The sequence below is a fragment of the Pleurodeles waltl genome, chromosome 1_1 (assembly GCF_031143425.1).
Source record: "Pleurodeles waltl isolate 20211129_DDA chromosome 1_1, aPleWal1.hap1.20221129, whole genome shotgun sequence".
Classification (NCBI taxonomy): Eukaryota; Metazoa; Chordata; class Amphibia; order Caudata; family Salamandridae; genus Pleurodeles; species Pleurodeles waltl.
The window spans coordinates 705,166,386-705,187,410 of NC_090436.1; the positions used below are offsets into that span (position 1 = coordinate 705,166,386).

At 45.2% G+C, this 21,025-nt stretch overlaps 1 protein-coding gene across 1 annotated transcript in view; it reads left to right on the top strand.

Moving 5' to 3' along the window:
• Positions 1–19,521, top strand: part of PHAX (phosphorylated adaptor for RNA export) — a 74,452-nt gene extending 54,931 nt beyond the window's left edge. Inside the window, exon 5 of the mRNA XM_069227241.1 lies at positions 18,832–19,521. Within this exon, the coding sequence (XP_069083342.1) occupies positions 18,832–19,101 (270 nt within the window). The 3' untranslated portion in view covers positions 19,102–19,521. The remainder of the gene's footprint in view (positions 1–18,831) is intronic.
• The last annotated feature ends 1,504 nt before the right edge of the window (positions 19,522–21,025 follow it).

The window sequence follows — 21,025 nt, forward strand, 5'->3', positions numbered from 1 at the left end:
ATCCAAGCAGTCACTCATCCATGTGTGCACTCACTCATCACAATGCAGTTGCCCATTCTTCTTTCAGGTAAACTGACCTTAGTCTGATTGGCAAGTTCCACACCGCCGTTATACATTTTGTTTCCTCCCCATCCTCTCAGTTTTATTACATTGTTCATATCCATTTATGTGATATCAGCAGGGTATCATGTTAGCAGCCTATTTTACGTAAATGTCCACCTTGTAGTCCGTAAGGTCCAGCCAGTCAAACTGACATGATTTCAGTTTATACATTGATCTAACTTTAATCATGCACCCACTCTCACCCAGGTACCTCATTTCCTGGTTCCTTTGCAGCTTGAACTAAGACGTGTTTTCCCCCAGCATTCCCTCTAATTATCCATAGGTATGATGGTGTTTTTTCACCTTTATTCATGGAGGCTTGTTCCCGCTGGGTCAGATAGATAGCGGACCAGCTCAGCCCATTCCATCAGATTTTTAACAAGTTTATCATCTGTCCTCCCTTTCTTCATTAGGGTTCCTCTGCTGCAGCCTGTTCCATTAGATTCCCAACCCAGCTATTAAGAGTAGAGGGGCCTAGATCTCAACCAATATTTGACAGTTCTTCTCTTGGCCAGTACAGTTCCTGCTATATTTAGAATTTGGAGATTTTATGCCCATGTGATACTTTTTCTTTTGGGGTTATTATTCTCAGCAAACTGTTTTATTGAGGATGGTTGCGTACCTCTCATGCATCCTCCAGGTGTCTGGGTAACCTCCATCCAGAACCCCTGTATCATTGGGCATTCCTAGGTGACATGTAGAAAATGTGATCTCTCTGTATTACATCTGGTGCATCTAGAGGACCTGCCTGTGTAAGTAGCGCTCAGGTTGGCTGGGATTAGGTACGTCATATGGACGCAAGTTATACTGAATTAATTTGACGTTTGCGTTACTTGATGTTGTTTTCACAACCTGACACACTGAAACCCTTTCCCTGTCAGTGAGCTCCTCATCTAAGTGCATCTGCCATTTCTCCCTCACCCATAGGGATTCTGATGGTTTATCTGCATGTAACATCCTATCAAGTTTTCTGCAATGGGGCAGAGCAAGCCGCATTACCATCCGTTGCGTAGGCTCAGGTGGTCTTCAGGAATTTGGTCTGTATATCGATTGCGGTACGAGCTATGCTGGCCTACTTGAGCAGCTGACCCCCTACCAACAATAAAACTCTGTTGTGCTTCCTCAATTTTTTTTTCGCTAACAGATTTTTTAGGTGTTTCCATTTAACATCATCCACAATAACTAATAATGCAGTGCAAATTACATCTACATCTTGGTGACCAGAACATCTGCAGAAATAGTTGTACATGCCTCTTGCAAAATACCTGGACAGCATGCATGTAACAGTTAACTGCTGCTGACCCCCAATCCCCCCCACCCCCTCCCTCCACCCGCCCTCGGTCTGTTCATCAGCATTTGTAACAACCTGTGAAGTTTCCCAAGCCTATTTTTCAAACGCAACCACAAACCCCTCTGCTCATGAGGCCTCTGAATCTGGGTCTATCAGTCCGGGGTGGTTTCCGTACCCTGCCCGACTGCCACATAGTGTGAATAATAGCTATGCATTAGGGAAGAAGCATGCTTTTGCACTTCCTCAAATCTGTACTTTGGGTGCAAATCAGCCAGCGTCAAACAACCTCCTTGCTTCCAGGTCTGCACTGCTGTAGTATGAGTGATTTGGCTAAAAGGATGAGCACACCTTATTGGAATGTCTGCGACAACGGTGGGCGCTGCCAGACTATTTTAACTACTGTAGCCCAGATAATAGAGATATGATTGTATAGGGTAAATAAGTTGGTGCCCCATGGTCTCTCATTATCAAGTTCTGCAGATGGTCCCCTCTATACAATCTCTCCAAAAGCCTTTCTCCCTGTTCTCACTTTATCTAGTCAGTGCACTGCATGCTGGAGTCAAGTAGCCATGTAATATAGCACCATGTCTGGCACCTCCAACTTGCTCTTCTCCCATTCACGTTTCAGGATGGTGAGTTTCACCCTGCTCCTCTTACCTGCCTATATCTGTTCCACCACTAGTTTGTCCAAGAAGTTAAACACCGGGGGATGTACAGGTTGCAGAACATATAAGTATGGTGGTGGAAACACAATTGTGGTTAAAGCCACTCTGCCTAGGGCAGACAGGTGCAGTGTTTTCTAGAAAATAATCTAGAATTGAAAGCTCTCTGTCTCCCTTCCCATTTTAAAACTGTAACTGTCATTATACTGTGTGATTTGAAAACCCACGTACCTAAAGTCCAGGGTCACCCATGTAACACTAACCCTCGGGAGGGAGTCAAACGTTTAGTCTCTAGAGCTAGGATTTATTCCAGTTACTGTGCAGCCACAACACTTCCACAAACTCTGATAACACATGCAATAATATTGGGGCTGTGTGTGCTTGTTGCCCGAGATTAACCAATATGCCATCTACATATAAAGACACCACGTGGGTGTTAGCCTCCACCTGTGCTCACCAGTGTTGGAGCATTTATCGTAATCTGCAGGCCAGTGACTCCATTACCAATGGAAACAGGAGCAGGGGATGGGGGCAGCCCTGTCTTGTGCCCTGCTCCATTGTGAATTGCTCCAAGACTATCCCTTCTGTGCAGACTCTCGCCACAGTCCTGGTGTACAGCAGATTGACCAATTAATCTACCTATTCCCTAGCCCCTTAGTGCATAATACAACCACATGAACCAAAAGTCTGAACCAAACGCTTGTTGGATATCTAGCAAGGTTAGCGTGCATGGTTCTTCCTCCTTAAAGATATAAAGGGCCGCTTTGGTCAAAGGCTCGATAAGCAAAGATTAATGCCTTGCATTTTATGCGGTTGGCAATGGGCAACCAATGTAGATTACTTAAGGAGGTTGACACAGATCTGCGAGCTGGGATAGTTATGATTAGACTTGCTGCTGCATTTTGAATAATCTGCAGACGTTGCAGTAAGTAAGATGGTAGACCCAAGTATAATCTGGCTGCATAGTCTAGATTGGAAGTAACCAAGGCGTGAATGACGGTTTTACGATTAACCTTGGCAACCAGGATAGTGTACAGTTCATTGGCATACAGTGGAGTAGCGGGGACCAAAGTGCTGTACAGTGAAACTGCATACATTGGAATAGCGTGGAGTGGTGTACACTGCAGTGGCTACAATGGGGTGTGGTACTGTGGACTAGCACCCACTGAAGTGGCGTACAGTTGAGTTACATATGGTGGAGTAATGTACACTGTAGCAGCGTAAAGTGAAATAGCGTAGAATGGATTGGTCTAGAGTAGCATACACTGGAGTGTGTTGCAGCAGAATAGCGTGCAGTGGAGTGTGATGTAGAATGTAGTAGCATACAGTGAAATAGCATAGAGTGCAGTGGCATACAGTGGTATGTTTTACAGTGTAGTGTTGTACAGTAAAATAGCAGTGGTATACCCCAGAACAAGTGACAGAAGTCAGTATGTGAATGGCTGTGTTTACCCAAGGCAAAAGGCAGCCATGCAGTTTTGATTTCAGTTTTGGTGAATTGTGCAGTTTTGTTTTGGTGTGTTCTGGGTTAGGGTATTGGCTTTAGTATGTTCAATATATTTTTATAGCAGTCGCTATAGCACAGCACTTTTTTTTTGTTTTTTGTTTTTAACTAGCTCAGCCATTGTTAGGAATTGCAAGGCTACTCCGTAGACTTTTTGGTACATATTTAAATATGTAGAAATAAAAATAAAAAAACTCACTTTAGTACTCCATATTTGTAAAATGTAGCATATTGCCGTGTATTTTTCATTTTGTATAATTTCTTTAAAACTGGCTAATGACTGCCTTTAAAAAGTTTAAGGCAGCCATCTTGTTTTTAGGTCCAATCATCTAATGACATGTCATCACTATGTACTGTGATATTTCTGCAAAATACTGCATTAGTACCGCAACAACAGCTATCACTAAGTTATTTTGCCTTATAATTCAATCACCGCTAAACAAATGGAGTTACAGTCTGAAAAAAGGATTATCTGCATACTATTCTGTAACTACATGTGAAATTTCAGACTAATCTATCCTGCAGTTTTCACACTACATCCAATACAAAACCTGTGTAAAATCCATTGGGGTCAAAATGTGTTTTAGCCCCCCCACCCTTTTTTAGGTAGAGTATAGCAGCGCGCAAGTGCTGCTTTTCTGACGTGTTGGTATGTATCTGGGCTTTTAACCACGCCCACCTCACGCCCATCGCGATCACTCATTCATGGGCTTGACTTTCAAAAATTCTTTCCTTTCATTGGTAACTGCTTTACGTTTATCCCTCCTTAGGGCAGTTTTGTTACTGCCTTGGCCATCAACCATATTACATGGAAAATTGCACTTTTGCTGATAACTTAGACTGCAAGCGAACTTCTTTTTCCTTTCGTCTGTCTCCTTCACGCTTACGGCACCGCTTTGAATTGGCTTGCTTATGTCAACTTTTTTGCAAATGCTTGTTTTCTTTGTAAACGCCACAAAACTTTACATACACCACCAACGTATACAGGGCAATAGTTCTGCAAAGGTTTGCAGAGATTCGTCAAATGGCTGCAAAGTTATTAAGGGGCAAAAATCTGAGGAATTCCCATCTCTGGTAACCCGGACGATAACTACAGAACAATGGAGTGGCTACCTCCACTGTATATTTTTTTTAAATGTGTAGATATGTATGTATATATCTGTGTGTGTCTATATAAAAAAGGGACGTTATAGTTGGGTGAAAAGTTTAAGAAAACACAGAAATTCAGCAGTTAATAGTTATTACGGCTAACTATAACTTGCGTCCCCGCCATGGACTGCTTATAATCTCACATTACATCACTCATGACATTTCAAATGAGTATGTTAGTTTGTTTATTTGATACTTTATATAGTATAGCATTACACAGTCCCTGGAGCCAGTCCCTCGCAGTCAAACTTCCCCATGGTGTACAAGGCCTTCGGTGCAGGGTTAGCAATGGAGTCTGGCCTGCGACCAGGCCATGCCTCTAACACCCTGTGGGTGGCCATTCCCTGACTTTGACAGTGCACGTGTGGGGTGGTTTCACTGTGAGGGGTTGGCTCTAGGGCCTGGCCACAGACTCTGCGGCAATCCCCAATCCCCTCCCACCCCCACCACACATGCCAAATTTTGAAACATCTGCCACCCCAGCGGACATTTCTAATATTGGTAGGAACCGCTGTCACACAGAGTCCTGTCACTGCATTGTAAATTTGCTGTACCTGGCACATTCTAGAATTGATACATTTTTTGAGTACTGAAAAAGAAGGAGCAGACATCTCCCATAAACCTTTATCATGGAGGTACCACAAGCTGTGCTCAAGATAGTCTGTAAAGGGTAACTTCCACTCATTGTTGATAGTGCCGATTTACCCACATCACTAAGACGTTTGTGTTGAATGTAAAACCCATAAACTAGGACTCTGTAGACTATTGGCTTAGATTTGTGTTTGATGAGTTATTGCACCAAATCCGGCACACAACCTAACAACTTCACGAGGACATACATGCCTTATTAGAATTGGAAATTGATGAAAGTCGAATAAACCATTATCTGTAACTGAAACATTGACAAACTTTCAAACACTAATGAAAACTTCCACTCATTGCTGTACAAAGACCCCCTGAAAAATGCCATCATCACGCTGCTGTTGTAATCCAGTGCACATGCATAGGAGGGAGCCAATCTGATAACATTTTATTTCATGAATAAGACACTGGAAACAAACCAACCCTGGGACCATGTGGAACAGCACAGTCTCCTACATGGTCAACAATGTGGACTCTGGCCCATAAAGCAATAATGCTAGCCATGATGATGTTATTTTTTTCTCTCAATAGATGATACAATTGACCATTAAGTGTAATGGTAAATGGCTATAGCAATGAGTAGGAAATACGCAAGCAGTCCTTTCGTGGTTCAAAACTTGTGTTCATTATCTAATCCAGACATGCAGATTCAGCTTTTCAAGTAATTAAAAAAATCAAAATCATTAACATTTATAAAGCGCGCTACTCACCCGTGCGGGTCTCAAGGCGATAGGGGAAGGGGGGGTTACTGCTGCTCGAATAGCCAGGTTTTTAGGAGTCTCTGGAAAGCGGAGTGTTCCTGGGTGGTCCTGAGGCTGGTGGGGAGGGAGTTCCAGGTCTTGGCCGCCAGGAAGGAGAAAGATCTCCCACCCGCCGTGGAGCGGCGGATGCGAGGGACGGCAGCGAGCGCGAGGCCAGAGGAACGGAGGAGGCGGGTGGGGACGTAGAAGCTGAGGCGTCGGTTGAGGTATTCCGGTCCCTTGTTGTGGAGGGCTTTGTGTGCGTGGGTGAGAAGTCGAAAGGTGATCCTTTTGCTGACTGGGAGCCAATGCAGGTGTCTCAGGTGTGCGGAGATGTGGCTGTTGCGGGGTACGTCGAGGATGAGGCGTGCCGATGCGTTTTGAATGCGTTGCAGGCGATTTTGGAATTTGGCTGTGGTCCCGGCGTAGAGGGTGTTGCCGTAGTCCAGGCGGCTCGTGACGAGGGCGTGGGTCACAGTTTTTCTAGTGTCGGCGGGGATCCAGCGGAAGATCTTGCGGAGCATGCGGAGGGTGAGGAAGCAGGCGGAGGACATGGCGTTGACTTGCTTGGTCATGGTGAGAAGAGGGTCCAAGATGAAGCCGAGGTTGCGGGCGTGGTCTGTGGGGGTCGGTGCGGTGCCGAGGGCCGTGGGCCACCAGGAGTCGTCCCAGGCGGACGGGGTGTTGCCGAGGATGAGGACTTCCGTTTTTTCAGAGTTCAGCTTTAGGCGGTTGAGCCTCATCCAATCTGCGACGTCCTTCATACCTTCTTGTAGGTTGGTCTTGGCGCTGGCGGGGTCCTTGGTGAGGGAGAGTATAAGTTGGGTGTCGTCGGCGTAGGAGGTGATGATGATGTGCTTGCGAACGATGTTGGCGAGGGGGCTCATGTAGACATTGAAGAGTGTCGGGCTGAGCGATGAGCCTTGAGGTACGCCGCAGATGATCTTGGTGGGTTCTGAGCGAAACGGAGGGAGGTAAACTCTTTGGGAGCGGTTTGAGAGGAAGGAGGCGATCCAGTCCAGGGCCTGGCCTTGGATCCCGGTGGAGCGGAGGCGGGTGATTAGGGTGCGGTGACAGACGGTGTCGAAGGTAGCCGAGAGGTCGAGGAGAATGAGGGCGACTGTTTCACCGTTGTCCATTAGGGTTCTGATGTCGTCAGTGACTGAGATGAGGGCGGTTTCCGTGCTGTGGTTGGTTCGGAATCCGGTTTGTGAAGGGTCGAGCAGGTTGTTGTTTTCCAGGAAGGTGGTCAGCTGTTTGTTGACGGTCTTCTCTATTACCTTGGCTGGGAAAGGCAGAAGAGAGATGGGGCGGAAGTTTTTCAGGTCGCTCGGGTCAGCCGTAGGTTTCTTTAGTAGGGCGTTGACTTCGGCGTGTTTCCAGCATTCGGGGAAGGTAGCAGAAGAAAAGGAAGAGTTGATGACGGTCTGGAGGTGCGGGGCGAGCATGTCGTTGGCTTTGTTAAAGATGAAGTGAGGGCAGGAGTCCGAAGGGGCGCCGGAGTGGATAGAGTTCATGATGGATTTGGTTTCTTCAGTGTTGATGTGGGTCCAGTTGTTGGGGGTAATGGCCGGGGGTGCTGGTTCAGTGGTGTTCTGTTGGGTCTGGTGTCCGAAGCTGTTGTGGTGGTCGCTGATCTTGCGATGGAAGAAAGTGGCGAGGGATTCACACAAATCCTGTGAGGGCGTGACGGCGTTGGCGTTTGGGTTGGAGAACTTCTTGACGATGCTGAAGAGTTCTTTGCTGTTGTGGCTGTTTTTGTCCAGTCTGTCAGTGAAAAAGGTCTTTTTAGCAGCGCGGATCAGGCAGTGGTGTTCGCGGGTAGCGTTCTTGAGGGCGGTCATGTTGTCAGCGGTGTGGTCCTTGCGCCAGGCTTTCTCGAGGGCGCAACAAGTTTTCTTTGATTCTTTGAGGGTGTCAGAGAACCAGAGAGGTTTTTTGGTGTTGGTCTGTCGATGCGTGCGTTTGAGGGGAGCAAGGTTGTCTGCGCAGTTGGAGATCCAGTTTGAGAGGCTGAGGGCTGCGTCGTTGGGGTCGGTGGTGAGGGTGGGTTGGTTGGCGGCGAGTGCTGAGAAGAGTTGCTCTTCGGGGATCTTGTTCCACTGTCGACGAGGGATGGGTTGAGTGCGGAGGTGGCGGGTCTCGCGTTGGAATGTGAAGTGGACACAGCTGTGGTCGGTCCAGTGTAGAGCGGAGGTGTGGCTGAAGAAGACGTGTTTGCTGGCGGAGAAGATAGGGTCAAGTGTGTGTCCGGCGATGTGGGTGGCGGTGTTCACCAGTTGTTTGAGGCCAAGGTTGGCGAGGTTGTCGAGCAGGGTGGCGGTGTTGGGGTCGTTGTTTTGTTCCAGATGGAAGTTGAGGTCGCCTAGGAGGATGTAGTCCGGTGAGGCGAGGGCGTGCGGGGAGATGAAGTCGGCGATGGTGTCGCTGAAGGGCGTGGTCCGGGAGGACGGTAGATGAGGGATCCTCTGAGGGTGGTCCTCGGGTCGGTGCAAATCTGAAAATGCAGGTGGGTCAGTTGAAAGGTCAAATGCAGCATGTCATTCTAGGCTTACAATATTCGCATCAGTGCAGTTAATTGAGGGCCACAATCTGAAATTCCTAAAGGATCATGTTGCTAACTAGTTTTACTTTGAAACAGAATGGATCAAGGGAATATCAACTATTAACAGATTACAGCATGTCTTTCACAATGTATGCCTTTTCCACTGACTTTTACAATGTGTTATTTTACCTTGTTTGCAACACATTATGCTTTGTAGCAACTGATATGATGTACAACATGTAAGTATGTTTTTACCAAAGGAGCTTTAGACACCGCTACAGCCCAAACTGCTGAACGGAGATACACCAGATTTGGCAGAAAGCTGGATTCTGATCCAGAGAGTGCTTTTTTTGTTTAAATCTATTCACTAGTTTTGGTGAAATTAAGGCTCAAAACAGTTGTATATATCACACTGCGGAGAATCTGCAGCGCTGAAAAATCTCAATCTGATTGGCTGTCACTTCCTCAACTTGGAAGTGTAGGGCAGCTTTTTTTTTTTATGACTCAGCACTCAGTCCAGAGACCTAAATAGAATGTAAAAAATAAAATACAAAAAAAGACATAAGTGGGCAGTGTGAGGATAACCTAACTCCCTTGGCCTGGTGGTGGGGACCCTGCCTGAGGCCCAAAACTTTTTTTTTCTTTTTTTCTCTTCTTATTAAATTTGGCCATCAATTCGCAGAGGAAGCCTGTGTTGCTTTTTAAAATTACACGGGGTGGGCCAGGAACTGGAGAGACGATGCGTTTTTATTTGTATTGGGCAAGGGCAACAACCAGCCCCCCACCACCCCCTTCACAAGCCATTTTTGGCCCCAAGGTCCCCAGGGCCTGACATGTATTATTTATTTATTTATTTTTTATAAGATGGGTTGCCCAACACTACGGGTGCAGGGAGGAGAACATGGCGGGCTGCACTAGAGAAGCAGCGCGCTAGAATGCTTACCTGTTTTCCTGGGTAGTGAAGGTGGCGCCACTGTCTGGAAGCGAGGGTACACTCCCCTGATGTGTGGGCCAGCGATGAGGGCAGGAAGCACATTGAGGAGCGGTGCGGTCGGCGGCTGGTGGAGCGGTGCGGTCGGCGGCTGGTGTGGGGTATTTGGAGCTGCGCTGGAGCTTCGTCGGATGCACCGAGGAGCAGCGCGTATTCCCCTTTGGGGAAACTGTGGCAGCACAAGCAATGCTGCCGGTGTGGGGGGAGAGGAGCCTGGAGTGGAGGTGAAGAGGAGTGCGAAGGGTGTGACGGCAGAGGTGGAGGCGGCGACAGCCGGCGGAGCAGTGGTAAGACAGAGCGGGGGGGGGGCTTGTGGCTCACCCCTCCTCCCCCCACCCCCAAAGGTTTTTTGGAAGAAGGTGGACTGGGGTAGGAGGTGTCTTGCAAGGGGGGCTCTGAAGTAGGGAAAACAGGGAGAGCATGCAAAAGTAAAGAGCCTGAATGTAGCAGGAACCGTGTGAAGAGGGGGAGTGAAAACATGCATAAAATTAAAAGTAAACTTGCGCCTTCCTTGATGTCTTACTTCAGGGTTAGACCTGAGGCTACTGTACTTGCCCCAGGGCAGGTAAAGACTACCCGGAGTAAACAGGTAATGGAGGTCCCTGGCCTGCAAATAGGGGAACAGGATGGAGTTGCCATTGGAACAGTAGAAAATGGCGTACTCCCGCCTCTCCAAGCCAATGGATGTTCTGAGGAGATGCAATTAAGATTTGGGGTTTCTTCTCCTGCACAGAGCAATACTGAGGAGTCTGCCTCCCTGCAAGCTGTTGATCCATCACCGGTGGCTCCCCAGACACTTAAAGTTCAGACTGTGCCAGAATCTGTAGCTCCTATTGCCCCTTGCCTTACTTCAGGCTCCTCAGTCGAGACAATGATCCTCTCTATTTCTGAATATATAAAAAAAGGGCTTTGCAAATGCTGAGATAAATCAGGGGGAGAACAGGGAAGCCTGTGAGGTATTAGAAAGGAAGCTTGACATCCTGATGGCAAGAACTCAAGCCTTAGAGACTGTGGGAGGAATGAAGGAAGAATTGAGATTACATAAAGGAGAGATTCAGGTACTAAGAGAAAGAGCAGGAGCTACAAAATAAGTTAGAGCAATTGGAAAATTATTCACGAAGAAACAGCTTGAGACTATTGAAGATACTGGAAGGAGTGGAAGGGGGGGAACTTGAAGTCCTATGTGGTCTACCTCATCAAATCTGAAATTGTGCATGATGAAAGTAAAGAAGGGATTGAAAAGGGTATTCAGAAGATCCATAGAGACCCCCTTAGGAGGAGGCCTAACAGTAGTAAACCTCGGAAAATGTTGATACATTTTATAACTTACGAGCTGAAAGAGAGGATTCTGTCTAAAGCATTAAAACAAAAAACATTAAGGGTAGAGGATGTCACTTTTGAGATTAGGTCAGATTTATCTAGGTCTACCATGGACAAGCAATGGGAGTTGGGGAAACACTTGGAGGAATTTAAGAGCTTAGGGGCTTCAGCACAGTTAAAATTCCCTGCATCTCTTCAAGTTATGTATAACAACAAAATGCATAATATAAGGGATGTGAATGGAGCGGATGAACTGTTGGCAGCAGTCAGGAGTGGGCAGGCCGAACACCAGTAAAGGTTTTTTCTTCCTTTGAGTGAATGATCATACCCAGGAATACAGGAACTTTCTAAAAATGGGGCTAACATCTGCCCTTAAATCAGGGGTGGGGGGGGGGGGTTCTCTATGGGAAGGGAGGGTAATGGGGGGCCACTTGGTGGGGAGCATATGGGGGAAATAGAAAAAAAGGCTTGTTCACCTTGGTCAGTTTTTATATTACACCTTAGGGATAGCTAGTAGGGGTAGCGGCCAGGGGCCAAGAGGAACTGTTTCTCAAAATCTTTAGCTAATATAGTATTATTAGATGTAAGATCAGATACAGCAGGGCGCTGGGTTATAGTCAGGGTACAGGTTGGCTGTAGAAACATTGTACTGGTAGGGTATTATGGTCTGAACTGCGACAATATAGAACCACTTAGACGGATGTTCTCCCAGCTATTTGAGTTTTCAGACCCGGTTATAATGATGGGAGACTTTAATGTCGTCTTAGATAATAAACTAGATAGGTCAGATAATTGTGAATCCTTAGGAACTCAGAAGTCCCAGCAATATTTGAGGGGGATGATGAAGGAACTTGGTTTGTGTGATAAATGGAGGCAGAGAGTTGGAAACAAAAGGGATTTCTCCTTTTTTTAACAAAAAAATATAGACATGCCTCCCGTATAGATTATTTTCTGTTAGATATACGGTTGAGAGAATGTGTGGAGAAGTTAGTATACCTGCCAGCTCACTTATCTGATCATGCAGCTGTTTTGCTAGAAATTGCTTTGATTCAGAAGACAACTAGCAAAAGATGGGCATTAGACCATTCATTATTATTATTAGATGATGAGGTTGTATTTCAATTACGCAAGGAGACAGAGGACTTTTTCAGAGTTAATGTAGGGTCTGCTTTGCCATCAGTTGTTTGGGATACCTTTAAAGCAGTTATAAGAGGGATTATTATGAGCATATCCAGTTATAAAAATAAGCTATTTAGGAATGAAATAAGTTTTTTAGAACAGGAAATGCTTAGGAATGAGCATCAGCTGGTGGAGACGGGTGAGACGGAGGTTTTGAGGATTAATTTGGATAAATTGAAGCGGCAGTTGGAAGATGTGCTACAACGTAGAATTATAAAAAGGTGGGAGGCAAGTAAATTGGCCCATTTTTAATATGGTGAAAACGCAGGGAAGTTATTCACTTGGAAGAGCAAATCAGACCAAGTAAGGAATTACATTAACCCCTTCTCTGCCAGGCCTTTTCCCCCTCCTGTGGCGGGCCTTTTTTTTGGCTATTTGGGGCAGTTCGCGCTTAGGCCCTCATAACTTTTTGTCCACATAGGCTAGCCAAGCCAAATTTGTGTCCTTTTTTTCCAACATCCTAGGGATTCTAGAGGTACCCAGACTTTGTGGCCTCCCCTGAAGGAGGCCAAGAAATTAGCCAAAATACAGTGAAAATTTCGTTTTTTTTTTTTTAAAAAAATGGGAAAAAGTGTGCTGCAGAAGAAGGCTTGTGTTTTTTTTCCCTGAAAATGGCACCAACAAAGGGTTTGCGGTGCTAAAATCACCAGCTTCCCAGCTTTCAGGAACAGGCAGACTTGAATCAGAAAACCCAATTTTTCAACACAAATTTGGCACGATTTTGTGTGCTTTCAGCCTCCTTCCAGTCAGTGACAGAAATGGGCGTGAAACCAATGCTGGATCCCAGATACCTAAATATTTCTGAAAAGTAGACAACATTTTGAATTCAGCAAGGGGTCATTTGTGTAGATCCTACAAGGGTTTCCTACAGAAAATAACAACTGAAAAAGAAAAATATTGAAATTGAGGTGAAAAAAACAGCAATTTTTCTCTATGTTTTACTCTGTAACTTTTTCCTGCAATGTCATATTTTTTAAAGCAATATACCGTTACGTCTGCTGGACTCTTCTGGTTGCGGGGTTATATAGGGCTTGTAGGTTCATCAAGAACCCTAGGTACCCAGAGCCAATAGATGAGCTGCACCCTGCAGTGCGTTTTCATTCTATACCGGGTATACAGCAATTCATTTGCTGAAACATAAAGAGTGAAAAATAGCTATCAAGAAAACCTTTGTATTTCCAAAATGGGCACAAGATAAGGTGTTGAGGAGCAGTGGTTATTTGCACATCTCTGAATTCCGGGGTGACCATACTAGCATGTGAATTACAGGGCATTTCTCAAATAGACATCTTTTTTACACACTCTCTTATATTTGGAAGGAAAAAATGTAGGGAAAGACAAGGGGCAATAACACTTGTTTTGCTATTCTATGTTCCCCCAAGTCTCCCGATAAAAATGATACTTCACTTGTGTGGGTAGGCCTAGCGCCCGTGACAGGAAATGCCCCAAAACACAACGTGGACACATCACTTTTTTTTTTAAAGAAAACAGAGGTGTTTTTTGGAAAGCGCCTACCTGTAGATTTTGGCCTCTAGCTCAGTTGGCACCTAGGGATACTACCAAACCTGTGCATTTTTGAAAACTAGAGACCTAGGGGAATCCAAGATGGGGTGACTTGTGGGGTTCTGACCAGGTTCTGTTACCCAGAATCCTTTGCAAACCTCAAAATTTGGCCCAAAAAACACTTTTTCCTCTCATTTCGGTGACCGAAAGTTCTGGAATCTGAGAGGAGCCACAAATTTCCTTCCACCAAGCGTTCCGCTAAGTCTCCCGATAAAAATGGTACCTCACTTGTGTGGGTAGGCCTAGCCCCCACGAAAGGAAATGCCCCAGAACACAACGTGGCCACATCAAATTTTTTCACAGAAAACAGAGGTGTTTTTTTGCAAAGTGCCTACCTGTGGATTTTGGCCTCTACCTCAGCCGGCCCGGGGGGGGGCAGAAATGGCCTAAAATAAATGTGCCCCCCCCCCCTCGGGAGCGACCCTTGCCTACGGGGTCGCTCCTCCTGCGTGACAGCGCAGAAAACAAAATCACCGGTGCCTAGTGGCTTCTGCCCCCTTGGCAGAAATGGTCTAAATACAATTAGCCCCCCAGGGGAGCGACCCTTGCCTAATAGGTCGCTCCCAATCTCTAAAAACACAAACAAAAATTTGCCCTGGGAGCGACCCTTGCCCAAGGGGTCGCTCCCCACCTGCAAAAAAACAAAACAAAAAAAATAATGATCCCTGGTGCTTAGAGGTTTCTCCCCCTGGGGGGGCAGAAAAGGCCTTCCAAAAAAATGCCCCCACTGGGAGCGACCCTTGCCCAAGGGGTCGCTCCCTTATGCCAATTTCAGGAAAAAATAAAAAAAATCCCTGGTGTCTAGTGGGTTTCAAAAGCCGGATTGCAAGCAATCCAGCTTTTGAAACGGTCAGAGAGACTTCAAAGGGAATAATAACAATAGGCCGATATGCTCCTGGGGGGGGGGGCAGAAATGGCCTAAAATAAATTTGCCTCCCCAGTCCCCCCACCGGGAGCGACCCATGCCTACGGGGTCGCTCACCCTGCGTGACATTGGCGCAAAAAAAAAATCCCTGGTGCCTAGTGGTTTCTGACCCCCTTGGGGGCCGATTGGCGTAGCAAAAATCGGCCGATCGGAATTGGCCTGAATAAAAGTTTCCCCTCCAGGGGAGCGACCCTTGCCCAAGGGGTCGCTCCCCATCTGTAAAAAAAAAAAAAAAAAATCCCCGGTGCCTAGTGGGGGGCAGATCGGCCTAATCAAAATAGGCTGATCTGCCCACCAGGGGGGCAGAAATGGCCTAAAATAAATTTTCCCCCCAGGGGAGCGATCCACCTGCAAAAAAACAAAACAAAAAAAATAAAAAAATAATGATCCCTGGTGCCTAGAGGTTTCTGCCCCCGGGGGGGGGCAGAAAAGGCCTTCGAAAAAAATGCCCCCACTGGGAGCGACCCTTGCCCAAGGGGTCGCTCCCTTATGCCAATTTCAGGAAAAAATACAAAAATCCCTAGTGTCTGGTGGGTTTCAAAAGCCGGATTGCAAGCAATCCGGCTTTTGAAACGGTCAGAGAGACTTCAAAGGGAAGGAAATTCCTTTCCTTCCCTTTGAAGCCTCTCCGGGCCTCCCCTACATGATCGAAAGAGAAATGCATAGCATTTCTCTTTCAATCGCTGAGCTTCCAGCGCGATGGGAGGAGGCCCTCTGTGTTTGTCAGTGCGCGATGCACGCTGATGTCACGGGGGTGGGGGGGTGGTCGGGGGTGGAAGGGGAAGGGCTTCCCCTTCCATCCCTGCCTTGGGGGGGTGGGGGGAGTGCAGCGCTCCCCCCGGTTCCCAGGTGTAGGACGAGGTGACCTCATCCAAGGCACCCGAGTGGTTAAAGAAATTGAAGTAGATCGGTTAGGAGAAAGAGTAACTAATACTTTACACAGAGGAGTTAGAGGTGGGAGAGGAGAAGGTTGATGATTGGTTGGGGCCCAATATACTTCCTAGTATTTCACAGTAGGTGCAGGCACTTTTGAATAGACCTATAACTTCAGAAGAAATAAGGAGAGCTTTAGGTAGGAGAAAGGGGGCAACCCTCCTGGTCCGGATGGTATCCCAGTGGAAATATATAAGGTATTAGGGAACACAATCATTCCAGCCTTAACGGAATTGTTTGGAGGGATTCTTGAAAACGGAGCTTATATACTGACTTTGTGGAGTGAGGCTATTATTACATTAATCTTGAAACCAGATACAAATCGGGCAAATGTGCATCATAAAGGCCTGTATCATTGTTGAACAGTGATTATATTTGCCAAAATATTAGCTGATAGGTTGAGTAGTGAACAATTTGATACACCCTGATCAGAAAGGTTTTTCTAAAGGAAGATGTTTGCATGAACGGATTTATAATCTGACTGGGGCAATAGATTTGGCCACTTCTTTTGAATCTCCTCTGGTGATTCTTATTATAGATGCAATGAAAGCTTTTGATCAGGTTAATTGGAATTATTTATAATCAATTTTGAGACTTAGATAATCCTACAAAACTTATCCCCCAAATTACCATCAGATTTACAAAGCCCCCTCGGCTAGGGTATTAGTAAACGGGAACCTCGCAGGATTCATCTAAATTACAAGAGGTACTAGGCAAGGATGCCCTTTGTCTCCTGTACTATTTAATTTGTATTTGTAGAACCTTTAGCTAGGAAGATCAGGCAGAATTTGACAATCTCTCCTTTCAGTTCTAAAGGTTGGGTAAAAAAGGTAGCTTTATATGCGGATGATCTCCTTGTATATACTGATAAGCTATCAACAACTCTTCCCGCGGTAATAGAATTGGCTGATAAATTTGGCAGCATATCAGGATACCGGATGAATGTTGAAAAAAGCGGATACAATGTCTTGGAATATGAAGGATGGTTTGTTATATGGAAAGAAGGAAGTGAGGTATTTAGTTATAATGGTGACACACAATCTCAAGCATTTGGCAGAAGAATCAGCAAAAATTGTTGGTGGTATGCAAAGGCATAATGCAAAGATGGGCACACCTTTCATTGATTATACTTGGAAGAGTCAACCTGGTTAAAGTGGCAATTTTGCCTAAGTGGAACTTTTTGTTCTCGGCCATTCCTCTTATAATGCATACAGGATATTTAGATAAGATGCAGCAGGTCATCAATGCTTTCATATGGAGGTCAAAGGGCCCATGAATATCTTGGAAGAAACTGTGCAGAAGGAGGGAAAAAGGGGGTTTGGCATTGCCGGACTTGAGATACTATGCTTGGGCATTTTTATTTAAAAATTCAAGGATGTTATTTACATGTCCGTCTACCACGGCAATTGGCCTTATGTATAAGGCTATGGTTATGACTGTTTAAGGGGCAGCAAGACACCTTTTGCACAATTTTGGAGACCCCAAGTTTTTCAAAACGGTTAAGTTGAAAATATTTCAAGATCTCGCAAAGTGTTGGTCCACATGGGCACGGGGGTTAAGGGGTGTTTGGGTTCTCCTTGGTTCCAAAAAAGGTAGCGGTTTGGTACTGGGACATTGTGGAAGGACTAGACGGAGACTTTAAATTGCCCATGGATCTTTGGGGGGACCTTATATCTAGGGAGATGGTACATAGATGGTGGAAGAAGTCCTTGTCTATTTTGTTTGATGTAGTAAAACCAGCTCCATTAAGGAAAAACCATATCTACACTATACACAGAGCTTATATTTTGTCGGATAAATTATCCTCCCCCCCCCCCCCCAAAAAAAAGAGAGGTGGTCAAATGCCAGAAATGCTGTCTTGAAAGGGCAACAGATGTTCATATGTTTTGGGAATGCCCGGATATTTATTCATTCTGGAAGGAAGTATGCAGTATCATTTCGGGTATATTAGGCTGGGAAATTACAGTATCTCTCCCTTTGATAATATTTGGGAAGTCACAGGAACTGGAATTGGGGAGCAGAAAGGAACGATAGGATAAATTTTTTGTTTTATGTTGTTTTGTTGGCTAGAAGGGAAATTTGCAGAAGATGGATGTTCGTTTCCCCCCTGACTTATTTGGATTGGCTCAGCGCCGTCTTTCATACTTCACAAATGGACTTGGAATTACGAAGTACTAGGAGGATAAGAGTGAATCTTTGGGCCCCTTTGATAGAAAGGAGTGATTCATCTTGAGATCTTTTGAGGGGGCTGTGGAGTAGGTATTTAATGATAAAACTCTGGATGTCCAATGATTATACACCTCACTCCAGGATCTCCTGCCCAGCAGTGGTTTCTCCCTCCAAGGCGAAAGGTTGTATGAGAGTTCAATGGAGTCCCCTGGCATGGGCCATTCTCTTTTTGAGAAGTTGTGAAAAGTGTTTTTGGAAGAGAGATGGTTCAGGGGCTGTGGTGAATGAGGACAAAAAAAAAATGGCTCGCCTGGCCCCCTTCACAGGCAGTCTTTGGCCCCGGGGACTTTATCCCTCGGACCCACTGTAGTTTTTTTTTATGGGGCATGAACCCTCTCCCGTGTTTATGGTATTCGGCCTCGGGGATGGGGGTCAAAAAGCCAATCCCATACCGCGTGGCAAAGGCTCAAAAACCCACTCCCTCTAACAGACAGCAGAGGACCCTGCAGAGCATGGACTCAGCTGCCTTGGTGGATTTGGCCACACGGCCTGGCCACAGACCAGGCCTTGTGGCCAACACACCCTCGGCACAGACTGAGGTTGGCTGCATGCAAGGAGGTTGGATTTAGGTATGGTAATAAATTATTACTATGTTTAAAAATATTACATATTGCATCACTCATGAAATCATTGATAATATTATTGCAACATTTGCAATTAATTATTGATGAGAAAATTGTGCGATGGAGGGGACTAGAGTTTTATAGTTATCTTAGGGCATGAGTTATAGTTTAAATAAACACTTTAAATCCAACAACCACTGGTTGCAGATTCATCACAGGTTCTCAGTCAGAAATGCCATAAAATAAAATTTGCCATACACAAATTCCTCACCCCCCCCACTTTTGTAACTAACTTCAAATTCACTCTCCCTTCAATAATAATGCTTAAAAACAGAAATATATGCACGTTATATATTTTAAATATGGACAGCCGGCAATGTGTTATAAAAATAAAAATATGACCCTGTAATCCCGACATGTAACATGTTACATAAAGTGACAATTTTAGTAATTGTGTTTAGTTTAACTTGTAATTTTATTTTACTTCCTAAAGGTTATCTTCCATTCTGAACACCAAAAGGAATGTGAAAGCAAGAAAGCTGCCAAAAAGAGAAGGCGACATATTTTAGGACTGAAGATGAAGCAGGCGATTAAAGGCATCAATCTTCAAGAACATGATGATGCATCACGAGAAACGTTTGCGAGTGACACAAATGAGGCCCTAGCATCCCTTGATGATATTCACGATGGACATGTTGAAATGAGGGTGGACCCAGAGGATGCCATTGAAATTGATCATTGTCAGGATCTGGAGTCTTTTTGATCGGAAATATATCTATTGAGGCAAAAAAATGAGCTGTGTGAAAACTGTTAAAATTTGCATTTGTTTAGCTCTGCAATTTTTTTATCTGTGTTTTCACCCCTTAAAGATTCAAGGTAGAGTGAGAGCTTTGTGTGTCTGTACGAAGAAACCGCTTAATTTGAAGCAATGCGATGTGTCAGGAAGGGAAATATGTAGCATGTTGCCTGCTTAAGTGTTTCCCCATTTTGTAAGCTGTAATCAACTAAAAATTATCAGCGGTCCAAAATTCAGGTAACGTTTTCAGAAAAACAAACTATCCTGTCTTTCAAACTTTCCCTGTACCAATCTGCATAAAACATTTGAAACGCGATTAACTTCTGACCAGGATTAATGATCTGAACTCTGATTCAGTACAAATGTAATAAAAAGGTTTTTCATTCAGTTGGTCATAATTTAATGACAGTTTAATAGTGAGTAGAAAGTGAACATTTGTATTTGCAGTGTCTCCTTCCTCTTTGTTTTTTGTGCCTTTTGACTGTCTTTAATTAAAACCACTCCCTTTAATAAGTGAGTTAGATATTAAAATAGTGATGGGCAAAGCCAATAGGTCATTTCTCCATGAAGTATTGACTTTTGTAATGGTTTTAGCCATGTTTTACAGCACCATGGCTGGAAGGTGAAAAGAAAAAAGGTTTTGTTTTACAGTCAACTCTGATAGTGTCCGTTTAAAAAAAATATATTATTATTATAAAGTTTGCTGGATGGAGGGCAGGCGCTACATGTAGTCAGGGCATGTGGGATGGGCAACATGGAGAAGTGAGAGTGTGGGGGGAGGCGCTGATGAAGCCACCGCTGGCTGTGTCGCAGTGCTCGTCTTCTTTATTTAAAAAAAAATATTATTTTAGGTTGGGGGAACAACAGAGACCGCTTAGGGAGAGCTGGTGGCGGGGCAACGTGGACAACAGATGGAGGGTGGGTGGAATGGGCCAACATGGGCAAATGTGGAAGGGCAGGTGGCAGATGCAACACAGACCATGGGTATGAGGGCAAAAAGGGTGGCAGGGCCACACAGGCAACAGATGGAGGGTGGGTAGTGGGGCAGCAGCACAGACATTAGATGCTGATAGGGACAACACAGGGGTAGGGGATGGGGGCAACATGGATAATGGAGTGATGGTAGGTGGAAGGCACACTCTGACAATGGAATGAGGCATATGGTGGGGTGGGAACATGAATGACAGCAAAGGGCCGGCGGGCAGGAGGAACACTGAGGGAAGAGTAGTACATGAGGGAGACAGCTGAAAAAGATGCTGTGGCAGAATGCTCAAACAGACAAAAGTAACGCCTTAAAAAATAAGCAGTGGAAGGACATAAGTAATGCTTCAGTATTCTATGTAAGGGACAAAGAAATGAAGAGTAAGAAAGCAAATGAGTGACAATGAGGCCAACCACTTGTACGTAATGGGTGGCCTCTGTGCCCATTGTTAGAAAACACATTATCTCTTGCAAGAGACAGCACATGCGCTGTCATAAGCGAAACCTAAACAATGGAGCTGGTTGCCTTTGTTCTGTTGAGGTTAATCTTAAGTCTTCAGTTTTCAGTAAAACGAGCAGTCCAATCTGTTCTATGTACAGCAGACGGTCTTCACTGTAAGCATGTTGAATGTCACACTTAAAATTGGATAGCATTCGCCGAAGCATTGAATGAGGTATGTGCACATGCCTAGTTATGCCCCTGCTGCCTAACCTTGTCCCTTTCTCTATGCCTGTATGATTGGGCAACAGGTGCTTGCACTCCTTAAAAATGATACTGCATTTGTTGTGAGTGTTCTTTCATCCTGATCTCCCAGAAATGGATAGAAACTGCTCTTTTCAGAACTGCCAACTTCGCCAAAAACCTCAGTGCAATGAGAGGGCAGGGCTTTGGAGAGGTTGGGTCCTCCTG